This window comes from Asterias rubens, chromosome 16 (genome assembly GCF_902459465.1).
Source record: "Asterias rubens chromosome 16, eAstRub1.3, whole genome shotgun sequence".
Classification (NCBI taxonomy): Eukaryota; Metazoa; Echinodermata; class Asteroidea; order Forcipulatida; family Asteriidae; genus Asterias; species Asterias rubens.
In genome coordinates, this window is record NC_047077.1 from 7,366,269 (window position 1) to 7,390,856 (window position 24,588).

A 24,588-nucleotide genomic window follows, 5' to 3' on the forward strand; every position below is an offset into this window, starting at 1 on the left:
CATAGTTTGAAACTACTTAAATTTGAGTTGCCCTTTTTTTATACAGGGGGACTTTGCTTATGGGACACTGTAAGGTTACCGTTTGTTCGGAATGTTCGTTTCAAGTACAATTTACATGATTTATGGTATTTTAATAAATCAAACACAAGGACCAATACACAAATGTGGACTTTGGGTTTATTTTCTTATCTTTAAATATTACAGAAAACAAAATAGCATGTATCCATCATGTACAAACTCGAGTGGTTTCACCGTGTGCACACGTCTAAAATACCAAGTCATTTGCTTCAGCAAAAAATAAAATACTCTCATAGTGCTTCAAAGTCAATGCACCAATACTCTTAATTATTCCTTACACTTACAAACAGAAATAAAAAGATTCTTGCCTCATTTTATTTTCAAATGATTGAACTAAAAGAAATAACTTGGTTACTTTCAATTCCACAAAAACTAGTACTCTAGTCTGTTGCTTTAATGGTAAATTTAGTTCATTTAGTATACACATTATTGACGGGTTCGGCCGAGGGAAATAGGTCGCTCTTCTGGTCACTCACAGGCCCGAGGGGGAATAGACATGCACAAGTAACCGAATTATGCCAGTCCATATGTGTTTTATAACACACATCGGTCTTAAAATGTGAAAGAAGAAAATAATCGTGGAAAAGAATGGAACGCATTAAAATTCCCCATATTCAGTTATTAGTTGCTGTTTATGGTTCACGTCAAGAGAGGGCGCTGTAAACAGTAAAAAATTAAAAGACTAATGCCCGCTCAGGCACTACTTCCTGCAAAACATGCGCACACGATCACTAAACTTTATAAGTTCATCCCACATGACAGTGTTTCAGCCAACCAGAATACAGAACAAGCAAGAGGTGTTTTATAATGAGGAATATGGATTGATTTAAATTTGGTTTACTTTCTTTTGCTTGAATTATTATCAGAATTATTTTATCATTTAATAAAACATGTATAATGTAAAGATTATGAAGGGGTTACTTTTATATGGCGTAGATGACTACAAGGCCTTTTTATGATAGTAGTATCTATAATGGGTTGAAGATGCATTATTCTCCAAGACAACACAAATCACACCAACTGAGATAGGCTTTGAACCTAGAGTCTTATACGCACTTCCCGACTAAATCACCACAAACCTTTGCCTATACAAACATTAAGCATCTTTTGCTGCAACATTTATTATTGCATATTAACGGCTCCATTGTGAGGCACATGTGTAGGTTCAACTGAGAACACCTCTATTGTAATTCATGCCAAACATTATAATAATAGTACCAGGACAACAATCAATAAAAGATGCTTGAAAATGAATAAGGACAGGTGGGCACAACAGGTCCTTAAGGAACCCCCCCCCCCATTCCCAAATACTCAAATCTATAGTAAGTCAAAACTTAGTCTTATTGTAGTATGAACACAAGTTCATTAAGAAGTGAGCAAACCTAGAGTAGCATCACTTAGTTGTTCATCAATCTCTCATTGTGATATCAAATCAGAAATATCAACTGTCATTTAAACTGGCCACAAAAATCTCAGATCCAACTTGCTTTTTTCATACTACTTAACTACATGAATCTAACACAGAATTGTACAAGGTGAGTGAAAATACAAAGAAAATACAATGCAACAGTACAAAAAACTTAAAAGTGAAGTGTGTCCGGAATGTACCAAAATTGATGGTTTGAATTTGCTGTTTATGACAAGTCTTTCCTTAGTAGGATAGAACGGCACATTACATTATTTCCCTGTGCTTAGATGGTTTACCAGGAATGGCTAGACCATGATTACAGTTTTATTTCTACATTATTTCCCTGTGCTTAGATGGTTTACCAGGAATGGCTACACCATGATTAGAGTTTTATTTCTACAAGGTTATATGTTGACTTGCTTAAACTCACCTCCTACAAAAAGAAAAACTACAACTAGTGAAGCTTGAATAATTAAACAAAACCAAATGCTTTGGTCTTAATTGCCATGAGTAGTTTTTTCTTGAGAATGACTTTGGAGCTGTACAGAGGGATGTAAAGGCGAGAAATGCAGGTGTTTGCAGTGGGAAGATGATTATCATCTGGCGGGCGAACTGTGATGGTAGGCATTGGTTGGAATCCTTCTTCACTGGCTGGAAGATTAGGACTGGATGTCCAGAAGTAAACCTAAAGGGGTAGAACAAGTCAAGCAAGTTATTCAACCACGATGTGGGACATCACAGATTCAGCAAGCAAACAAATCTAGCTTCGACTAAGATGAACAATAATTCCCAGTTCAAATTAAGTTAAAGAATCCATTCTGTTTTACCATCAAATTGCAAAATTAAGGTTGGTTTGAGTATCTTCATACACAATTTATGAAGCATCAAAATTCATAAATATAACAAGATTCACTAAATGGTTAAAGGCAGTGGACACTATTGGTAATTGTCAAACACCAGTCTTCTCACTTGGTGTATCTCAACATATGCATAAAATAACTAACCTGTGAAAATTTGAGCTCAATCGGTCATCAAAGTTGCGAATTAATAATACAAGAAGAAAACACCCTTGTCACACGAAGTTGTGTGCAGTTAGATGGTTGATTTCGAGACCTCAAGTTCTAAATCTGAGGTCTCGAAATCAAATTCGTGGAAAATTACTTCTTTCTCGAAAACTAGTGCACTTCACAGGGAGCTGTTTCTCACAATGTTTTATACCATCAACCTCTACCCATTACTCTTCACCAAGGAAGGTTTTATGCTAATAATTATTTTGAGTAATTACCAATAGTGTCCACTGCCTTTAAGTATCCATTACTAGACTCACCAGATCCTGTCTCTGTTGGTTGCTCATCTTCTCCACAATAGCCCAGAACCAAAGCTTGAAACGAGCCAACTTCTCTCCTCCTTCTCCTGCATGGGTTTCTCCTAAAATAACAACCAATTCATAATAAAAATAATAATATACAGGATTTATACAGCGCCCTTCATTAAACCAGTCAACCAGCAAGATTAACAACCAATTCATAATAAAAATAATAATATACAGGATTTATACAGCGCCCTTCATTAAACCAGTCAACCAGCAAGATTAACAACCAATTCATAATAAAAATAATAATATACAGGATTTATACAGCGCCCTTCATTAAACCAGTCAATGAGCACCAAACATCAAACTAGTCACTAAACATTTTACAATGATAAAAGTAGTCAAAAGCATCGACACAAACCCAACATTTACAGCAAACAATTTACAATGATAAAAGTACAAGTTATAAAAGACAATAGCACGTCAAAAATATATTGAAAAAAAAAAAAAACACTGGGAGACCATCAGTGTAAAAACAAAAAAGAGCGCCATTCCACTTAGTGTGTCTAAAACAAAGTCACAGAAACGTTGAGGGAAATATTTACAGAATATCATTTTTTTTAAATGATAGATCTTCAGGCAACATACATGTATGAACAATGAAATATGAACAGTAAGACTGGGATTGATCTAATGTGACAGGGTCTTGATGCTCTACTTTAACCACTAAAGAAATGTAAGCAAGTCGATTGTATGAAAAAGGAGGAACACGAGGAAGCAAATAAATTAAAAAAATACATAATCAAAGCTGAAACTATTGAGTTATTTGGAACTGATGATAATATTACTAATACAATGTTTTTATAATAAAGCAGCATTAACCTAAAACAGGGTCCTGAGGTGCTTTACAGAGGTTAAAAATTGGAACAAACTGAGAAATACTTTTTAAAACAATTTAAGATAAATAGATTAAGATTGCTGAAGACAAATTCAAACTACCATGTAATGAAAGGACATGACACAGGCAGATGAGAAACTTTAATAAGTCAAGAGCACAATAAAAAGTAGGATTAAAAAGAAAGACATTTGCCCCTCATAATGTTTTCCTTTACGTTGAGTACTTGGCAGGATCATTAAGTGAGGACATTAAGCCAAGAGTGCTTGAGTGTTGGTGGAGAGAAGATGAGACACAAAAGTGCTATCATAATGTACAATAAAAAGTAGGATTAAAAAGAAAGACATTTGCTCCTCATAATGTTTTCCTTTACGTTGAGTACTTGGCAGGATCATTAAGTGAGGACATTAAGCCAAGAGTGCTTGATTGTAGGTGGAGAGCAGATGAGACACAAAAGTGCTATCATAATGTACAATACAAAGTAGGATTAAAAAGAAAGACATTTGCCCCTCATAATGTTTTCCTTTACGTTGAGTACTTGGCAGGATCATTAAGTGAGGACATTAAGCCAAGAGTGCTTGAGTGTTGGTGGAGAGCAGATGAGACACAAAAGTGCTATCATAATGTACAATACAAAGTAGTGCAGATAATTATTTGACTGGTTTAATTTGAGAGCAGCAACCAGTATTAATTAACTCACCTGTTTCATCATTGAATGTTGTGTAACTAATTAAAGTCTGTACATTGACTTGACCACAACCATTGACCAATAAACGGAAATCTTCAGCTGTCAATCCTTCTAGGGCACCTTTGGGTAAGACATCGTACAGACCTTGCTTCATGGACTACAACAAATAAAATGCAAGAGTTTAGTTTGTATTCCACTAGGGCACCTTTGGGTAAGACATCGTAAAGACATTGCTTCATGGACTACAACAAATAAAATGCAAGAGAGTTTAGTTTGTATTCCACTAGGGCACCTTTGGGTAAGACATCGTAAAGACATTGCTTCATGGACTACAACAAATAAAATGCAAAAGAGTTTAGTTTGTATTCCACTAGGGCACCTTTGGGTAAAACATCGCACAGACCTTGCTTCATGGACTACAACAAATAAAATGCAAGAGTTTAGTTTGTATTCCACTAGGGCACTTATGGGTAAAACATCGTAAAGACATTGCTTCATGGACTACAACAAATAAAATGCAAGAGTTTAGTTTGTATTCCACTAGGGCACCTTTGGGTAAGACATCGCACAGACATTGCTTCATGGACTACAACAAATAAAATGCAAAAGAGTTTAGTTTGTATTCCACTAGGGCACCTTTGGGTAAGACATCGCACAGACATTGCTTCATGGACTACAACAAATAAAATGCAAGAGTTTAGTTTGTATTCCACTAGGGCACCTTTGGGTAAGACATCGTAAAGACATTGCTTCATGGACTACAACAAATAAAATGCAAAAGAGTTTAGTTTGTATTCCACTAGGGCACCTTTGGGTAAGACATCGCACAGACATTGCTTCATGGACTACAACAAATAAAATGCAAAAGAGTTTAGATTGTATTCCACTAGGGCACCTTTGGGTAAGACATCGCACAGACATTGCTTCATGGACTACAACAAATAAAATGCAAGAGTTTAGTTTGTATTCCACTAGGGCACCTTTGGGTAAGACATCGCACAGACATTGCTTCATGGACTACAACAAATAAAATGCAAAAGAGTTTAGTTTGTATTCCACTAGGGCACCTTTGGGTAAGACATCGTACAGACCTTGCTTCATGGACTACAACAAATAAAATGCAAGAGTTTAGTTTGTATTCCACTAGGGCACCTTTGGGTAAGACATCGTACAGACATTGCTTCATGGACTACAACAAATAAAATGCAAGAGAGTTTAGTTTGTATTCCACTAGGGCACCTTTGGGTAAGACATCGTAAAGACATTGCTTCATGGACTACAACAAATAAAATGCAAGAGAGTTTAGTTTGTATTCCACTAGGGCACCTTTGGGTAAGACATCGTACAGACCTTGCTTCATGGACTACAACAAATAAAATGCAAGAGAGTTTAGTTTGTATTCCACTAGGGCACCTTTGGGTAAGACATCGTAAAGACATTGCTTCATGGACTACAACAAATAAAATGCAAAAGAGTTTAGTTTGTATTCCACTAGGGCACCTTTGGGTAAGACATCGCACAGACATTGCTTCAAGGACTACAACAAATAAAATGCAAGAGTTTAGTTTGTATTCCACTAGGGCACCTTTGGGTAAGACATCGTAAAGACATTGCTTCATGGACTACAACAAATAAAATGCAAGAGTTTAGTTTGTATTCCACTAGGGCACCTTTGGGTAAGACATCGCACAGACATTGCTTCATGGACTACAACAAATAAAATGCAAAAGAGTTTAGTTTGTATTCCACTAGGGCACCTTTGGGTAAGACATCGCACAGACATTGCTTCATGGACTACAACAAATAAAATGCAAGAGTTTAGTTTGTATTCCACTAGGGCACCTTTGGGTAAGACATCGTACAGACATTGCTTCATGGACTACAACAAATAAAATGCAAAAGAGTTTAGTTTGTATTCCACTAGGGCACCTTTGGGTAAGACATCGTAAAGACATTGCTTCATGGACTACAACAAATAAAATGCAAGAGTTTAGTTTGTATTCCACTAGGGCACCTTTGGGTAAGACATCGTAAAGACATTGCTTCATGGACTACAACAAATAAAATGCAAGAGAGTTTAGTTTGTATTCCACTAGGGCACCTTTGGGTAAGACATCGTAAAGACATTGCTTCATGGACTACAACAAATAAAATGCAAGAGAGTTTAGTTTGTATTCCACTAGGGCACCTTTGGGTAAGACATCGTACAGACCTTGCTTCATGGACTACAACAAATAAAATGCAAGAGAGTTTAGTTTGTATTCCACTAGGGCACCTTTGGGTAAGACATCGTAAAGACATTGCTTCATGGACTACAACAAATAAAATGCAAGAGTTTAGTTTGTATTCCACTAGGGCACCTTTGGGTAAGACATCGCACAGACATTGCTTCATGGACTACAACAAATAAAATGCAAAAGAGTTTAGTTTGTATTCCACTAGGGCACCTTTGGGTAAGACATCGCACAGACATTGCTTCATGGACTACAACAAATAAAATGCAAGAGTTTAGTTTGTATTCCACTAGGGCACCTTTGGGTAAGACATCGTAAAGACATTGCTTCATGGACTACAACAAATAAAATGCAAGAGAGTTTAGTTTGTATTCCACTAGGGCACCTTTGGGTAAGACATCGTAAAGACATTGCTTCATGGACTACAACAAATAAAATGCAAGAGTTTAGTTTGTATTCCACTAGGGCACCTTTGGGTAAGACATCGCACAGACATTGCTTCATGGACTACAACAAATAAAATGCAAAAGAGTTTAGTTTGTATTCCACTAGGGCACCTTTGGGTAAGACATCGCACAGACATTGCTTCATGGACTACAACAAATAAAATGCAAGAGTTTAGTTTGTATTCCACTAGGGCACCTTTGGGTAAGACATCGTAAAGACATTGCTTCATGGACTACAACAAATAAAATGCAAAAGAGTTTAGTTTGTATTCCACTAGGGCACCTTTGGGTAAGACATCGCACAGACATTGCTTCATGGACTACAACAAATAAAATGCAAAAGAGTTTAGATTGTATTCCACTAGGGCACCTTTGGGTAAGACATCGCACAGACATTGCTTCATGGACTACAACAAATAAAATGCAAGAGTTTAGTTTGTATTCCACTAGGGCACCTTTGGGTAAGACATCGCACAGACATTGCTTCATGGACTTCAACAAATAAAATGCAAAAGAGTTTAGTTTGTATTCCACTAGGGCACCTTTGGGTAAGACATCGTAAAGACATTGCTTCATGGACTACAACAAATAAAATGCAAGAGTTTAGTTTGTATTCCACTAGGGCACCTTTGGGTAAGACATCGCACAGACATTGCTTCATGGACTACAACAAATAAAATGCAAAAGAGTTTAGTTTGTATTCCACTAGGGCACCTTTGGGTAAGACATCGTAAAGACATTGCTTCATGGACTACAACAAATAAAATGCAAGAGAGTTTAGTTTGTATTCCACTAGGGCACCTTTGGGTAAGACATCGCACAGACATTGCTTCATGGACTACAACAAATAAAATGCAAGAGTTTAGTTTGTATTCCACTAGGGCACCTTTGGGTAAGACATCGCACAGACATTGCTTCATGGACTACAACAAATAAAATGCAAAAGAGTTTAGTTTGTATTCCACTAGGGCACCTTTGGGTAAGACATCGCACAGACATTGCTTCATGGACTACAACAAATAAAATGCAAAAGAGTTTAGTTTGTATTCCACTAGGGCACCTTTGGGTAAGACATCGCACAGACATTGCTTCATGGACTACAACAAATAAAATGCAAAAGAGTTTATTTTGTATTCCACTAGGGCACTTATGGGTAAACATCGCACAGACATTGCTTCATGGACTACAACAAATAAAATGCAAGAGAGTTTAGTTTGTATTCCACTAGGGCACCTTTGGGTAAGACATCGTAAAGACATTGCTTCATGGACTACAACAAATAAAATGCAAGAGAGTTTAGTTTGTATTCCACTAGGGCACCTTTGGGTAAGACATCGTAAAGACATTGCTTCATGGACTACAACAAATAAAATGCAAAAGAGTTTAGTTTGTATTCCACTAGGGCACCTTTGGGTAAGACATCGCACAGACATTGCTTCATGGACTACAACAAATAAAATGCAAGAGTTTAGTTTGTATTCCACTAGGGCACCTTTGGGTAAGACATCGTAAAGACATTGCTTCATGGACTACAACAAATAAAATGCAAAAGAGTTTAGTTTGTATTCCACTAGGGCACCTTTGGGTAAGACATCGCACAGACATTGCTTCATGGACTACAACAAATAAAATGCAAAAGAGTTTAGATTGTATTCCACTAGGGCACCTTTGGGTAAGACATCGCACAGACATTGCTTCATGGACTACAACAAATAAAATGCAAGAGTTTAGTTTGTATTCCACTAGGGCACCTTTGGGTAAGACATCGCACAGACATTGCTTCATGGACTTCAACAAATAAAATGCAAAAGAGTTTAGTTTGTATTCCACTAGGGCACCTTTGGGTAAGACATCGTAAAGACATTGCTTCATGGACTACAACAAATAAAATGCAAGAGTTTAGTTTGTATTCCACTAGGGCACCTTTGGGTAAGACATCGCACAGACATTGCTTCATGGACTACAACAAATAAAATGCAAAAGAGTTTAGTTTGTATTCCACTAGGGCACCTTTGGGTAAGACATCGTAAAGACATTGCTTCATGGACTACAACAAATAAAATGCAAGAGAGTTTAGTTTGTATTCCACTAGGGCACCTTTGGGTAAGACATCGCACAGACATTGCTTCATGGACTACAACAAATAAAATGCAAGAGTTTAGTTTGTATTCCACTAGGGCACCTTTGGGTAAGACATCGCACAGACATTGCTTCATGGACTACAACAAATAAAATGCAAAAGAGTTTAGTTTGTATTCCACTAGGGCACCTTTGGGTAAGACATCGCACAGACATTGCTTCATGGACTACAACAAATAAAATGCAAAAGAGTTTAGTTTGTATTCCACTAGGGCACCTTTGGGTAAGACATCGCACAGACATTGCTTCATGGACTACAACAAATAAAATGCAAAAGAGTTTAGTTTGTATTCCACTAGGGCACTTATGGGTAAAACATCGCACAGACATTGCTTCATGGACTACAACAAATAAAATGCAAGAGAGTTTAGTTTGTATTCCACTAGGGCACCTTTGGGTAAGACATCGTAAAGACATTGCTTCATGGACTACAACAAATAAAATGCAAGAGAGTTTAGTTTGTATTCCACTAGGGCACCTTTGGGTAAGACATCGTAAAGACATTGCTTCATGGACTACAACAAATAAAATGCAAAAGAGTTTAGATTGTATTCCACTAGGGCACCTTTGGGTAAGACATCGTAAAGACATTGCTTCATGGACTACAACAAATAAAATGCAAAAGAGTTTAGTTTGTATTCCACTAGGGCACCTTTGGGTAAGACATCGTACAGACCTTGCTTCATGGACTACAACAAATAAAATGCAAAAGAGTTTAGATTGTATTCCACTAGGGCACCTTTGGGTAAGACATCGCACAGACCTTGCTTCATGGACTACAACAAATAAAATGCAAAAGAGTTTAGTTTGTATTCCACTAGGGCACCTTTGGGTAAGACATCGCACAGACCTTGCTTCATGGACTACAACAAATAAAATGCAAAAGAGTTTAGTTTGTATTCCACTAGGGCACCTTTGGGTAAGACATCGTAAAGACATTGCTTCATGGACTACAACAAATAAAATGCAAAAGAGTTTAGTTTGTATTCCACTAGGGCACCTTTGGGTAAGACATCGCACAGACATTGCTTCATGGACTACAACAAATAAAATGCAAGAGTTTAGTTTGTATTCCACTAGGGCACCTTTGGGTAAGACATCGCACAGACATTGCTTCATGGACTACAACAAATAAAATGCAAAAGAGTTTAGTTTGTATTCCACTAGGGCACCTTTGGGTAAGACATCGTAAAGACATTGCTTCATGGACTACAACAAATAAAATGCAAGAGTTTAGTTTGTATTCCACTAGGGCACCTTTGGGTAAGACATCGCACAGACCTTGCTTCATGGACTACAACAAATAAAATGCAAAAGAGTTTAGTTTGTATTCCACTAGGGCACCTTTGGGTAAGACATCGTAAAGACATTGCTTCATGGACTACAACAAATAAAATGCAAGAGTTTAGATTGTATTCCACTCAACAAGTCCTTTATTTGTGCGGCTCAACTGTGGTCAAACATTGATATCAGTTGTTAGAATTAGTCCTCTCAACATTTTGCAATCCTTGCCAACAACTCACAGAGTGTTGGCAACAAAGTATGGGTTGGAGTCAATGCTAACCAATCAATTCAATTAAATTCAATTAAAATCAACATTTATTTCCATATTGCAATATACACATACAATAACTTATAGAGGAGGTCAATGCAACAAAGATGTGTACAGAACTACTAGAATGATAACACTTGAACAAATTTAGAAATACATTTTAAAAACTCATCCATAACAAAGTTATCTTCATGTAGCCAACTTAACACAAATAAATGGAAAATCAAATCAAATAAGTCTTCACAAGTATAATGTTTGACCTACCATATGAGGCTTCTGTGCTACCATAGTCATCCTATGCTCTGCATAGCGTCGTACATAATCATAGACATTAGTAGCAGTAACACGTATATCCATGCCATGTGGAATCAGTTCTACTTGACCACCTCCCTCTTCCTTGCTTAGTTCAATACTAAAGTACAAGTCTAGAGAGTTAAAGAGTCCTTCAGCGCCGTCTCTTTGAGCGTCTAGAAGAAGATGACGAAGACTCTCATATAAAGATGGATCTAAGAAGGCAAGATCATGCCAACCAACCTGCAAGTAAACAGACAGAATAATATTAATAACCAGTTTTATATGGCGCTTTTCTCACTCAGGGCGTCTCAAAGCAATTTCAACAGTGTTTACCCCTGGGGAGTATAAAGCCTGTGCAACAAATATGCGCTACTAAGCTACTAAATCAATTCTTTTCAAACATTGTATATATGTAGCTTGTTGTTTGTTGTGCATTTTTAGTTTTTGTTAGCGCTGTGATATAGTTTTCTATGGGGAGCGTTTCTAAATACCTGTTGCTATTATTATTATTATTATTAATTACAAGAACCGTCTCTGCCCTCACAGGTACCAATTTACCCCTGAGTGGAGAGAAGCAATTTAAGTTAAGTGGCAAAATGTACTTCATAAGAAGGTCATGCCAACCAACCTGCAAGTAAACAAACATTACCATTTCATCTCCAAATGTAATGACTTAAAAGAAATCTGTTCCTTGTTTGCTGTGCCTTTTGACCAATGCCACAGAATGACAAGTGAATATGCCACAGTGCCTCAACAACACATGGACTGTTGGCATGACTACCACCAAACACGCACAGAAACTGGAAAAACCAACATTTGTTATCAGATATATTTTAGTACAAAAAACATGATCCAACTTTTCAGAGAATGTATTAGAATTCAGCAACCCAGATAGAAATAAACAAGCAGTGTTTGAAAACACTGTACCTTTCTTCCAAGTAGAACCTTGACAACGTGTCGACTTAGGGTCAAAGGGCAAAGTTCATTCTGCAGGAGGCACAGTCCTAATATTCTGTAGTAAGAGATCAAGGAGTAAAAGAAAGGTTTGATTAATGAACTGTGTGTCCTCTTACTTCGCTTAGAGTATGCCATTCCTACATTGGTCGAGTTGGAAATGATAAGAATAGTAAAGCACTAGTTGGCTCTGCACAAAATCAATTAAAGTTTAAACATGTTTGGTGAATGTATTGTTTTGTTAACATTGTCTCTGCTGTGCCTTGAACATATATTAAGATTGATTTTGCGTATTAAAAATGACTATATTTATTATGAACATCATGTAAATGCACTGAAGAAATTCTACTAGACATTAAATTTGCATTGGAGATCAAGAATAACCTGAATAATATGCCTGTGGATTGTTAGCATCACACAGGGGATAGTAAACAGTGTTTAACACACATCAGTATACTATGCCTGTGGATTGTTAGCGTCACACAGGGGATAGTAAACAGTGTTTAACACACATCAGTATACTATGCCTGTGGATTGTTAGCGTCACACAGGGGATAGTAAACAGTGTTTAACACACATCAGTATACTATGCCTGTGGATTGTTAGCGTCACACAGGGGATAGTAAACAGTGTTTAACACACATCAGTATACTATGCCTGTGGATTGTTAGCATCACACAGGGAATAGTAAACAGTGTTTAACACACATCAGTATACTATGCCTGTGGATTGTTAGCGTCACACAGGGGATAGTAAACAGTGTTTAACACACATCAGTATACTATGCCTGTGGATTGTTAGCGTCACACAGGGGATAGTAAACAGTGTTTAACACACATCAGTATACTATGCCTGTGGATTGTTAGCATCACACAGGGGATAGTAAACAGTGTTTAACACACATCAGTTTACTGGCAAACACATATCCCTGATGCAGTAACATTTAAAATTTGAGATAACAAGTATCACCGAAACATTCTGAAAGTTAAAAAGTCACATATTCCACTACAATGTGTTACCGAGTGTTAGAAAACATATTAATTCATTGATGTTTACACAATAATCAATACAATGATCTTAGTTTCATCAAATTCATACCATCATAAAGTTACACACACTCACTCACTCACTCACTCACTCACTCACTCACTCACTCACTCACTCACTCACTCACTCACTCACTCACTCACTCACTCACTCACTCACTCACTCACTCACTCACTCACTCACTCACTCACTCACTCACTCACTCACTCACTCACTCACTCACTCACTCACTCACTCACTCACTCACTCACTCACTCACTCACTCAACTTAAATTGTTGTGTTGTCGCATGTTTGAGTTTGGCTCCAGATCGCAGTGTAAACTTACCTGCCAATATTTCTGAAACAATTCAATCTTTCTGAAGTATTCCTGCCGGGCCGAGGAGAATAGAAACCTCTCTTTCCAGGCTGAAAGAATAATGCCTCATTGTCAAGTTCTTGGCTTTCATCTGCATCATCAGCTTCATCAGGACGACATCCTTCACCAGGAACTGGTTTGGAGGATTTATCTTGATGGGTAGGGCCTGAAGAGTTGTTACGATCAGATAAACTAAAGATATCAAGATCAAGTAAACTACTCTCGGAACTCTCCTCCCTGGGTACAAAACAAAATACAAATGTCATGAGCTTCATTAGGACGAGTCCCTTCACCAGAAACTGGTTTAGAAGATTTATCTTGATGGGTAGGGCCTGAAGAGTTGTTACGATCAGAAAAACTAAAGATATCTAGATCAGGTAAACTACTTTCAGAACTCTCCTCCCTGGGTAAAATACAAAATACAAACGCCATGAAGAAATGTCTACCTTAATGTTTATTCAGAACACTGAAATGCCATCTTTAACAATGACAATGACAACGACAACGACAACGACAACGACAACGACAACGACAACGACAACGACAACGACAACGACAACGACAACGATAACGATAACGATAATAATAATAATAATAATAATAATAATAATAATAATAATAATAATAATAATAATAATAATAATAATGGGCATTTATAATGCGCCGGTATCCATTTAAAGATGCTCATGGTGCAGAGACAAAATAAACGGGAAAAGTTATGAAGTCCTCATTACCTTCCATGTGACAAGATAATATCAACAGCTTCATCAACACGCTCACGTAGTGTCTCTTCACTAGACAGTAAAAGTAGAAGTCTGGCTGGGGGTAACTCTAGAAGCATACCAGTAATCTTACTAGCCAAAGACTGAAATAATGATTCAGATATAAATTAAGATTAATAACAACATGGTAAGAATACAGCTTCATCAACACGCTCACGTAGTGTCTCTTCACTAGACAGTAAAAGTAGAAGTCTAGCTGGGGGTAACTCTAGAAGCATACCAGTAATCTTACTAGCCAAAGACTGAAATAATGATTCAAATATGAATTAAGATTAATAACAACATGGTAAGAATACAGCTTCATCAACACGCTCACGTAGTGTCTCTTCACTAGACAGTAAAAGTAGAAGTCTAGCTGGGGGTAACTCTAGAAGCATACCAGTAATCTTACTAGCCAAAGACTGAAATAATGATTCAAATATGAATTAAGATTAATAACAACATGGTAAGAATACAGCTTCATCAACACGCTCACGTAGTGTCTCTTCACTAGACAGTAAAAGTAGAAGTCTAGCTGGGGGTAACTCTAGAAGCATACCAGTAATCTTACTAGCCAAAGATTGAAATAATGATTCAAATATGAATTAAGATTAATAACAACATGGTAAGAATACAGCTTCATCAACACGCTCACGTAGTGTCTCTTCACTAGACAGTAAAAGTAGAAGTCTAGCTGGGGGTAACTCTAGAAGCATACCAGTAATCTTACTAGCCAAAGATTGAAATAATGATTCAAATATGAATTAAGATTAATAACAACATGGTAAGAATACAGCTTCATCAACACGCTCACGTAGTGTCTCTTCACTAGACAATACAAGTAGAAGTGTAGCTGGAGGCAGCGTACTGGTAATCTTAAATGCAGAGCACACTTTGTGGTTTCAATCTATGAGGAATACTTTGGTCAGTTTGTTTCCAGATCATGTTAGACATCTATTCATTTAAGCAAACTTTGCTGTATTAGGAGGCATAGTTGAGTTCAGGTTTAGCCGGCCTGTGGGTAACTGAGTGAGTGAGTGAGTGAGTGAGGTTAGCTATGTATTCATTTAAATTGACACTTACCGGTTGCAGAGCAAGCACTCTTGGGAACAATCTTTCCCCAAGAGCTTGTTTTGCTGGAGCTAATGGTTCATAGTCACTCCCTCTATCCTCTGAGCTTCCACCATCTCGTGGATAGAATGGCCTAGCGTCATAGGATAGTTGGTTTCGTTCTCTGTCAAACATTTGGATCATTCTGCCACTCCGATAATCTGATTGACGTCTTCGTTCTCGCTCACGTTCCCTCTCATGAGTACGTAACCTTTGGATAAGTCCTATACATATAAAACAAATCATTAACAACACATTAACACAATGAAACAACATACCACAATCTTTGGCATACAAGCCCTGGCTTATACGTTGGTTTTGGAACTCTTAAAGCTTCATGTGGTTAATAAACCAGTTGGCATATTAAAATTTAAATGACTAAACATTGTGCAAATCTAAAGAAAGATTGTTGGTAAAATATCTCAATGTGTAACAAACACTTTTATGAGAGGTTTGTGGTAACACGATGTGAATATCTCTTTTGGGTAGTGGTGGTTCGGAAAAGAACCGGTGGTTAACGACTCAACGTTTTGATCAGGTATTCACACGTAGTGCATACCTGTCTTAGTTATACTTCAACTGTGTAAAATTTCAAATCCTACTTTAGACACACTTTTGTTTAAACAATCAAAAACTGACAACCAGCCGATAACCCAAGAGTCCCATGTAAATCATGGGCTAAGTTCAGATTCGTGTTTAAGCAAGAGTACCTAAAAGGCCTGGGCGAATTATTCGAATATCCGGTTAATGGCGAACAGGTTTTCCTATCCGTAACCGCGAATGCCTTTTTTTTTCTTAACCGGATATCCGCATAGGGCGCGAATACCTATTTATAAACCGAATAGTTCTTTAATTACAACCAAGTAACCGGATATTCTTTTAATATCCGAATATCCGCGGACGTCGGGCGACAACTGATAGGAATGTTTTGTCTGAATCCTTATGAAACTTCTATTAAGACAGCATAAAACAGCATAAATTAAGTATTTAACTATGCTCACCTCCGTGAAGAGTTAAAACAATGAAATTTCTGCTGTAATTTGTTCAAAGATTTCGAAAGTTTTCCTTCACTGGAGTCAATCACGATCAAAAGAAAAAGCAAATCCCCATCTTTAAATTAGATCCGGCTATTTTTATGAATGAACCGAGTGACACTGTCTAAAACTAATATCAATCCGCCCATACGATCTCATTCACAAACGAACAGCGCCCTCTAGCGGCAAAAATAAAATTAAAATAAAATGGATGAATAAAACTATTCGAATATCCGGTTAATTTTGGATAGTTGGCCAGCGGTATCCGAATATCAAAATTTCACTATTCGCCCAGCACTAGTACCTAACAATATAAGTTTTGGTATTATTATAATGACAGATGCTATTGTCTACACATAGTCGTTGTTCCGTAACCCAAAACCGTCAGTGAAAACTTTATGTGATATTTTGAATACCATTGTAAAACAAACCTTCAACAATCAAAGACTTATAAACACATATTCATAAACACCTCAGGCAGTTTCGCTATTCCTATTGGTGGAGAGCGCGTGAGTCACGTGGGTGTGTATAAACCTTTGTGTACAAAAAAGTGTTGAAATATGGGCGTGACACGCGAGCTAGCACCTGTGCTTATAAGACAGTTTCTTCATTCCTATTGGTCGAGAGCAATGGCCGGGAAAGTTGTGCCATATCATGCGATATGCGCGGCACGCACAGCATTCCCTTATAAGGAGTTGTTTACCCGAGGGCGGCAGAGGGCCTTATCATTTCATAGCTGGAGGGGTGTTGTGTTGAAAGAAAACATTGAACAGTTATAACTTTTGCATTTATTTTACTTTTTGACCAAAAGTGTTGATATTTTTTTACCAAAAGGCATTTATGAATGGGAATCAAAGTGTGTTAAATTGGTTTTCCACTAGTAGTTTAAACCCGCCGAGGCCTGGTTCTTCATAACTTACCTCGACTTCGTAAAATTATCAAGAACCAGGTCTCGTTGGGTTTAAACCACTAGTTAAAAACCTCTTTACCACGCATTGATTTCCTTAATAAAAGTTAAATGTTTTTTAGGTACTCACTGTACTGTGGTCCTTTATAACTTCCTTGAGAATCATCTAGACTAGGTAGCTTCTCTCCTGACATAAAAGCCTCAGCAATAGCTGTGTAGAAGCTTCTAGCTACACCACTACCTTCACCAGGTTCATCCTTAAAGGTCACCTTAACACGTTGGACAGCCATTGGGGGTCCAGTAGTAGCACTACTACGACGGTTATAGAAGGAATTCAGTTGACGTACAGTCTGTTGGATCAGTAGCTCTCGCTTGCGTTCCACTTGCTATAAATCAGAGAGTCAATCAATGACAATGAAAAACACTGATACTAAGCAACTTGCAAGAACAAAGGAAGAAAAGTAGGCTGATTTAAACATTATGGAAATGGTAAAGAACTGCAATGATGAAAACTTAAGTGGGAAATTACACTGAATTAAAGTAGACGAGACGAGAAATAGATCGTCATATGTGATGACAGAACCAAAAGTGTTATTCTTTTTCAAAGTTGTATAAAGAAGTAGTTAATTTGGCAACAAGAACATTTCCATCTTGAGAAACATTCAGAATTCTAGTTTAGTAATTATTTTGATAGAATTCTTACTGTGCTTTACCTGAACCAATATATGAGAAACATCAAAGGACATTCTGATTGCTGAACAAACTGATACACTATTTCTTTTGTCGATGAAGCTATTATTTTGCGTGCATTATCAACATATAAAGTGCATACTCTTTATAAATTGTAAGATGCCAACTCCTAGGATGTAGTTGCCTGGGATTTTGTCTTTGAGAGAGCAAGGTCTTTTTTATTTTGCAAAGGGCAGATCTATTGGAAAACCTTAAGGTCTAAAAGGAACAGGCACCAAGGCCAAGACCATGGGCAATAGAGTCTATGACCTCTGTGGCCTCTTCATAATTCCACGCCTGATGTAGAACTATAATATTTCCATCTAACATGTTGTTTTATACCTACTGTGTATAGACTGCATAACTAGGTACTAGTTACTAGGTACATACCTCTAAAGATAGATCTCCATTTCTGTATGTAGAGACTACATAACTAGGTACATACCTCTAAAGATAGATCTCCATTTCTGTATGTAGGTAAATACCTCTAAAGATAGATCCCCATTTCTGTATGTAGAGACTACATAACTAGGTACATACCTCTAAAGATAGATCTCCATTTCTGTATGTAGGTAAATACCTCTAAAGATAAATCCCCATTTCTGTATGTAGAGACTACATAACTAGGTACATACCTCTAAATATAGATCTCCATTTCTGTATGTAGGTAAATACCTCTAAAGATAGATCCCCATTTCTGTATGTAGAGACTACATAACTAGGTAAATACCTCTAAAGATAGATCCCCATTTCTGTATGTAGAGACTACATAACTAGGTACATACCTCTAAAGATAGATCTCCATTTCTGTATGTAGAGACTACATAACTAGGTAAATACCTCTAAAGATAGATCTCCATTTCTGTATGTAGAGACTACATAACTAGGTACATACCTCTAAAGATAGATCTCCATTTCTGTTATTACGAAGCTTCTCCATTTCTCTGCGGAATCTTAACTCCTTAACTTCAAACGGACGAAGCTCTCCTAAGACAGATCCAGGTTCTGCTCCAACATCCTCCAAGAAGACACGACCAAAGAGCTCCAAACATAATCTCCATCTCCCCAGGAGATTATCTGCTGATCCCAAGGGATTAAGAACACTCTTCAGTCTGACAAGAGAAAAGGAAACACAGCAAACGTAAACACCAAGCAGAAGGACATTTCCAAGTTTGGTTTTAGTTAAAGAGTTGATTGATTGATAGATAAAAAATATAACAGTTCGTTCTAAAAGCTCATCAGATAATTTTCAGATAGTTTCCTTAACTTCATTTCAGAGGGAAATATTTCACAGAAAAAAATGGTTCTAAACTTTCAGACTAAAATCAAACAATATTTGTTATCCTAAGCAATCCTGTATAAAAGGTTTAAGCGAATTTTTTACACGTATAATGACAATCTTAACTGATTCTGAACATTTCATTGAAGGCAAAAGATACATACCGATCTACTGGTCTAGTTGAGCCAGCTGACAATAATCCTCCTAGATCTACAGGAGCAGACGTACTACTTCCTGGATCCATTGCTAATCCTCTAGAATCCACTTCATTACCGCTCTCTTTAGATTTAGCTCTAGATGATAGATCATCAGCACCAGCTCTCCCAGATGGACTAAGGGTAGACATAGCCCTTCCAGATGGACTAAGAGTAGACATAGGTGTGGCTTGAGAAGGTGGGATTAAACTGAGTTGAGGATTAGAAGCATCTAGTCCTTCCTCAATCTGTGGTGATTGAGTGGTAGTAGTAGATTCTGATCCTATATCAGCATTCATGGACGCTCTACTTGGACCAGGTAAATCTTCCCCTAATCTAACACCATGGCTAAGATCATCATAGGGCGGTGGACGTTGTGCCATTCCTGTTGTACGAATGACAGATACTTCTTGTGGTGAGATTGTTGCTATGGCATTTAACAGTTCTCTGTTGTCTGCAGCTGGAGTATTAGGTTCATCCAATACATCACTTAGCGTTGAATACTGAGTGTTTTGGAATGATCCAGCTCTAATCACACCACGACTAACATCACTTTCATTCCTTGACTCTAGGGAAGATGCTCCGGTAGATTCAAGTAACCCTCGACTTGAAGAACTAGGATCAGAAGATGTTCCTTGAGATGAGAGTGTCTGATCAGTAGATAACCCTTGGCTTTGATTCATTAAGACAGTGGATAAACTTGCAAGACTGGCACCTGAAATATCACAATATCATTGTGTTAGTGACTCAACTGTATGTAAATTGGAGATTATAATCAAATTGTAGAATACCATACCATGTACAGCACCATTAATTATTTTTTGGTTATGTCATGCATTATACTTAACTCCTTCATCTATCAAAGAAAGATACAAAATTATCAAGAAAGCTAGCAATATGGAAGGCTACCTGTTTCCTACAAGAGACTGAATTTATCTGTCATGTCTGGAAAGCCCAGTTTGTACTTCCTGCAATTGCTAAACAAAAGTTGACGTCACAAATTCGCATCGAATAATGCATCTCAGTTGAAATGTTTTCAACTCCTGCGAACATATGCTGCGAGAACAGCTATGGGTTGTCCAAATTCATATACCATTCGCATGAAGTTTGAACCAGGCTTATGTCTATGATTCTGATACTATTGTTTTAAAACAAGAAAATAGAATTAGCTGGTGCAAATTGCTTACCAACCAAAAGGACTTATCAGATATATGCCAAAAATAGTTGACGTTCTGACCCTAGCAGAGTTTTTCTTGATGACAAAAAAACAAACACCCCAAAAACACCCTGTTAAGGGCAAAACATCAGGCCATTAACAATTTTTTTTGCACAATTAACAAACATCAACAACCTATTTACCTGAAGGATCACTAGAGCTTTCTGTAACATCAGACATACGTTGAGGTTCTCCAGCTACTAATGTATCACCATGACCTCCAGAATGAATCCCATCTTCTTCAACCTCTTCAGTATCATCTAAATCTGCACTGACCTGAGGGTTACGTTGGGATACACTCATTCTAGTTGGAATGACTTCTAGATACTGACGCTCAACAGTCACTGAAGCATTATGAGATGTTATAGTTGGTGTGTCAGAGGAACCTGGTACCACCTGATGAGGAACTCCAAACAGCTGCTCTCTTGTAGCATCTGGTTGTAGAAGCTGAGGTCTATCAGCAAGAGGTAAGGCTTCAGAAAGAGGGGTACTAAAAGGATCAGGAGGCTGACATCCAAGAAAGGTTGTAGAATCAGATCGTACAAAGAAAGGATGACGTTGTCCAGACGTAGAACCAGTGACACTACCATCTTCATCAACACTCTCTGTATCTAGAACTACACTAGCATCAGTAACATCTTCATCAGCAGCTTCTTCAATCTCATATTCTTGAGAAACAAGATTCCATGCTGAACGTTGGATACGATCAGGATCAGCTGATGCACCATCCTGTTCAGCACAACGCATGTAATAAATCATAGCATCTAGAACATAAGCAACATGCTTTAATGCTGAGATGTCTAATACTGGTAGCCAACTTGCATGCTCTCCATTATGAGACCTCATTAATGATAGGGTATAGTTGAGGAAATCCATCATGGCTGAATGTTCTTCATTATTGCCAGTATGAGCAGCACTACGACGATTCTCTAGACTTCTCTGGAATGACAACTCTTCTCTAGTTGCTGCTTCACGTGCCGCACCTCTTAAGCTACGCATGTATTGTGCATGGTTAGGATGAGTTGGATGGCCAGGATCAGTAGATGAAGTAAGTGCTTTACCATAACGTAGTTGAGCTTCAGTGCTGTTCATTATACACACTAACCAATCCCATGTTGGCTTCAGACTAATCTCCATTATCATCTACAATCACAAAAAATAAAAACACAAATCTCAACATTAACGTTTTATGTACAAAGTCAAACTCATTTGAAAGAGAATAGGCCTACTTCATCAAGATGAAACATGAGTTAATGAGTAGAGTATGGTTTGAGGCAAGGGTAAAACCACCACCACAAACAATATGAACACATTGTAATGGGGGAATTACAGCAACAATCAAAACTAAAATTGATATGGAATGACTCAACTACACTTTGACCAATCAAGAAACAGAAGGCTAAGGGCATACTGACTTTGTAATGCAACAATTTGTAAATAAAAATAACAGATTTATACACCATCATTACTAAGTAGGGGAAATAAACAACAAATGGTTTAAAGGAATTTGAAGGATCTGTATTTATAAGAATGAATATAAGATTGTATTTACATGTAGGTCATTAGCTTCATCAGGAGTGACTTCTACAGATTCTCGTAGACTGTCTGGTCCATGGTAAGGGAACAGCATTGTTAATAACTCAGTAATCTGACGTACAACAATCCCATAGGCACGAGCTAAACGGCTGGCTGTAGTAGAAGGTGCTGATTCACTACTAGTGCTTGTGTTATTACTATTTGCTAATGCAGTAGCAGCACTAATTGCCATACGGCGCTGGTTGGATGCATCAATGTAGATCAATCCACCTGTAGAAACACATGACAAATACAGATTTAACATTCCATACCAATTAATGCCCAATTGGAAACTCAAGTCCAATTGCAGATTCTGGTCCAATGGGAACTCTTGTTTGTTGTGAATATCAATTTAATGGTTAACCCTAGACCAAATACAGATTCCTATTCAATGGCGAATATCCATCCAACTGCTAATTCCAGCCCAATTGCGAATTGCCATCCAACTGTTAACTCCAGTCCAATTGTCAACTGGCTGAAACCTGTCCAATTGTGGATAGTCCATGTGTATAATAGCCAATTACTATTTCATGCTAACCTAACAATAATATTGTAAGGCACTTTGAATGGCCTACTTGACTTTAAAAGGTGCCTCGACTAAATACACATTATTATTGACTGCATTTTGAAGACTTACGTGTATTAGAAGTAGTTGCTGGTGTTGTAGTAGATGTTTCATTACTCCTAGCAGCTTGATGACGGAATGCCCATTGCATAGGATGTTGAGGCTGACTAGTACGAGCACCACCTTGACGACTAGTCCCTGGACGATCCAAATTATCATTACCAAAAGATTGATCATCCATCTCTTCATCTTCTTCAATCTCATTCTCACTATCTTCATCTTCTTCTCCTTCTGCATCATCAAGATTAGATGAAGATTCATCTTCAGAATAGAAGACAGCCACAGATCCTCCTCCTTCAACATAAAGAAAAGACATAAAAACACAACAGGATTAATACCATTTTACTTCCATGCAGTAATTAATTTAACTCGTTGGAACAAATTGAACCACTCTCCTTCAAACAGATGATGGGACTGATCTCACAAAGAGCTAAGATCTTAACCACAAATCAATCTTAATTACTAAGAAAAGTTTAATGACACAATTGCTAAGATAAATATTGATAACTGGTCTTATGATGAATCAATGGAGCGAAGATCCTACCTGCATCAGAACCTGCAGTAGCAGCAGTGACTGCGCTACGTCTACCACTAGTAACATCTTGATCCTGACTAGCATTATCTCCGTCTTGGTTACTATGGTTACTATCACTATCACTGTCACTTTCTGCCAGAAGATCCAGATCCATGTCACTCTCATTTCCTAAATGTTGAAAATATATCATCAATATTATTTTTATTATTAATATTTTTCACTCGACCTCAACAAAACAAGGGAAAAATACAATACAAAGAAGAACTATCACACCAAAACAGAAACCACAAAGAAAACATAATTGTATTAACACAGGCCCACCCTAAAACAGACAAAACAGCAAAATACCAAAACTTTGATGACACAAGGGCAGCTAGAATAATATAAAATGAGTTTAAGAGTGGAGCAAGCAAGTACAATAATTAAATCTGGGAAGGACACAAGAAAGAAAAATACCATGAACAAAAGGTCAAAACAATACTATGTGGGTTAGGGACAACAGAAGTAAATAAAATCACTGTTGCTCAAAGGCATGTTGTCTCAGACATAGTAAACAGGAAAACTGGAAAAGAAAATGGCAGGCCTTGGAACACATTTCTTAATGATAACAGAATGTATATCTTACCATCATCTTCATTCTGATCATCTCGTTGTTCTCCATCAGGATGACCGTCTCCATCCGTTGGGTCTCGATGTCGGGGGTCACGAGGGACATCTATGACCTCACCTTCCACAGGGTCAACCTTTCAAATACAGTCAACAAATATGTCATGTTATAAAGTAGACCAAGAGCAGACATCAAAACAACGAGGACAAACTGATTTAAAGACTGCAGGAAAACTAAAACCTAAACATTGAATTTTAATGTTTGTAACAAACTAAATTTAAAAAGACAAGAATAATTAGGTATTAATAAAGTGCCCTACGAGGAACATAGTGCTGATCAAGGCATTAAGGAACACAGTGCTGATCAAGGCATTAAGGAACACAGTGCTGATCAAGGCATTAAGGAACACAGTGCTGATCAAGGCATTAAGGAACACAGTGCTGATCAAGGCATTAAGGAACACAGTGCTGATCAAGGCATTAAGAAACACAGTGCTGATCAAGGCATTATATAATAATCAAGAATCTCAATTTATAAAACAATATTATCAAAACAATTCAAATCAAAATATGAATTAGTCAAACAGGTGTTTTTAGATGCATCAGAATGTGTT

General features: G+C 37.4%; 1 protein-coding gene across 2 annotated transcripts in view; it reads right to left on the bottom strand.

The window, feature by feature from the left end:
* Positions 1-161: 161 nt before the first annotated feature.
* Positions 162-24,588, bottom strand: part of LOC117300691 (E3 ubiquitin-protein ligase UBR5-like) — an 82,110-nt gene continuing 57,683 nt past the window's right edge. Inside the window, exons 34-49 of one of the 2 annotated variants that reach the window (XM_033784426.1) lie at positions 23,994-24,111; positions 23,378-23,536; positions 22,846-23,127; positions 22,186-22,439; positions 20,777-21,776; positions 19,388-20,132; positions 18,840-19,056; positions 17,346-17,601; positions 15,248-15,498; positions 14,138-14,268; positions 13,374-13,640; positions 11,974-12,058; positions 11,017-11,286; positions 4,394-4,538; positions 2,814-2,914; positions 162-2,171 (exon numbers count right to left, since the gene is read on the bottom strand). In XM_033784426.1, coding sequence (XP_033640317.1) covers positions 1,959-2,171; positions 2,814-2,914; positions 4,394-4,538; positions 11,017-11,286; positions 11,974-12,058; positions 13,374-13,640; positions 14,138-14,268; positions 15,248-15,498; positions 17,346-17,601; positions 18,840-19,056; positions 19,388-20,132; positions 20,777-21,776; positions 22,186-22,439; positions 22,846-23,127; positions 23,378-23,536; positions 23,994-24,111 — 4,494 coding nt within the window. In that variant the 3' untranslated portion in view covers positions 162-1,958. Of the gene's footprint in view, positions 2,172-2,813; positions 2,915-4,393; positions 4,539-11,016; positions 11,287-11,973; positions 12,059-13,373; positions 13,641-14,137; positions 14,269-14,653; positions 14,905-15,247; positions 15,499-17,345; positions 17,602-18,839; positions 19,057-19,387; positions 20,133-20,776; positions 21,777-22,185; positions 22,440-22,845; positions 23,128-23,377; positions 23,537-23,993; positions 24,112-24,588 lie in introns of those variants that run through there. The other variant, XM_033784427.1, reaches the window with a different exon arrangement.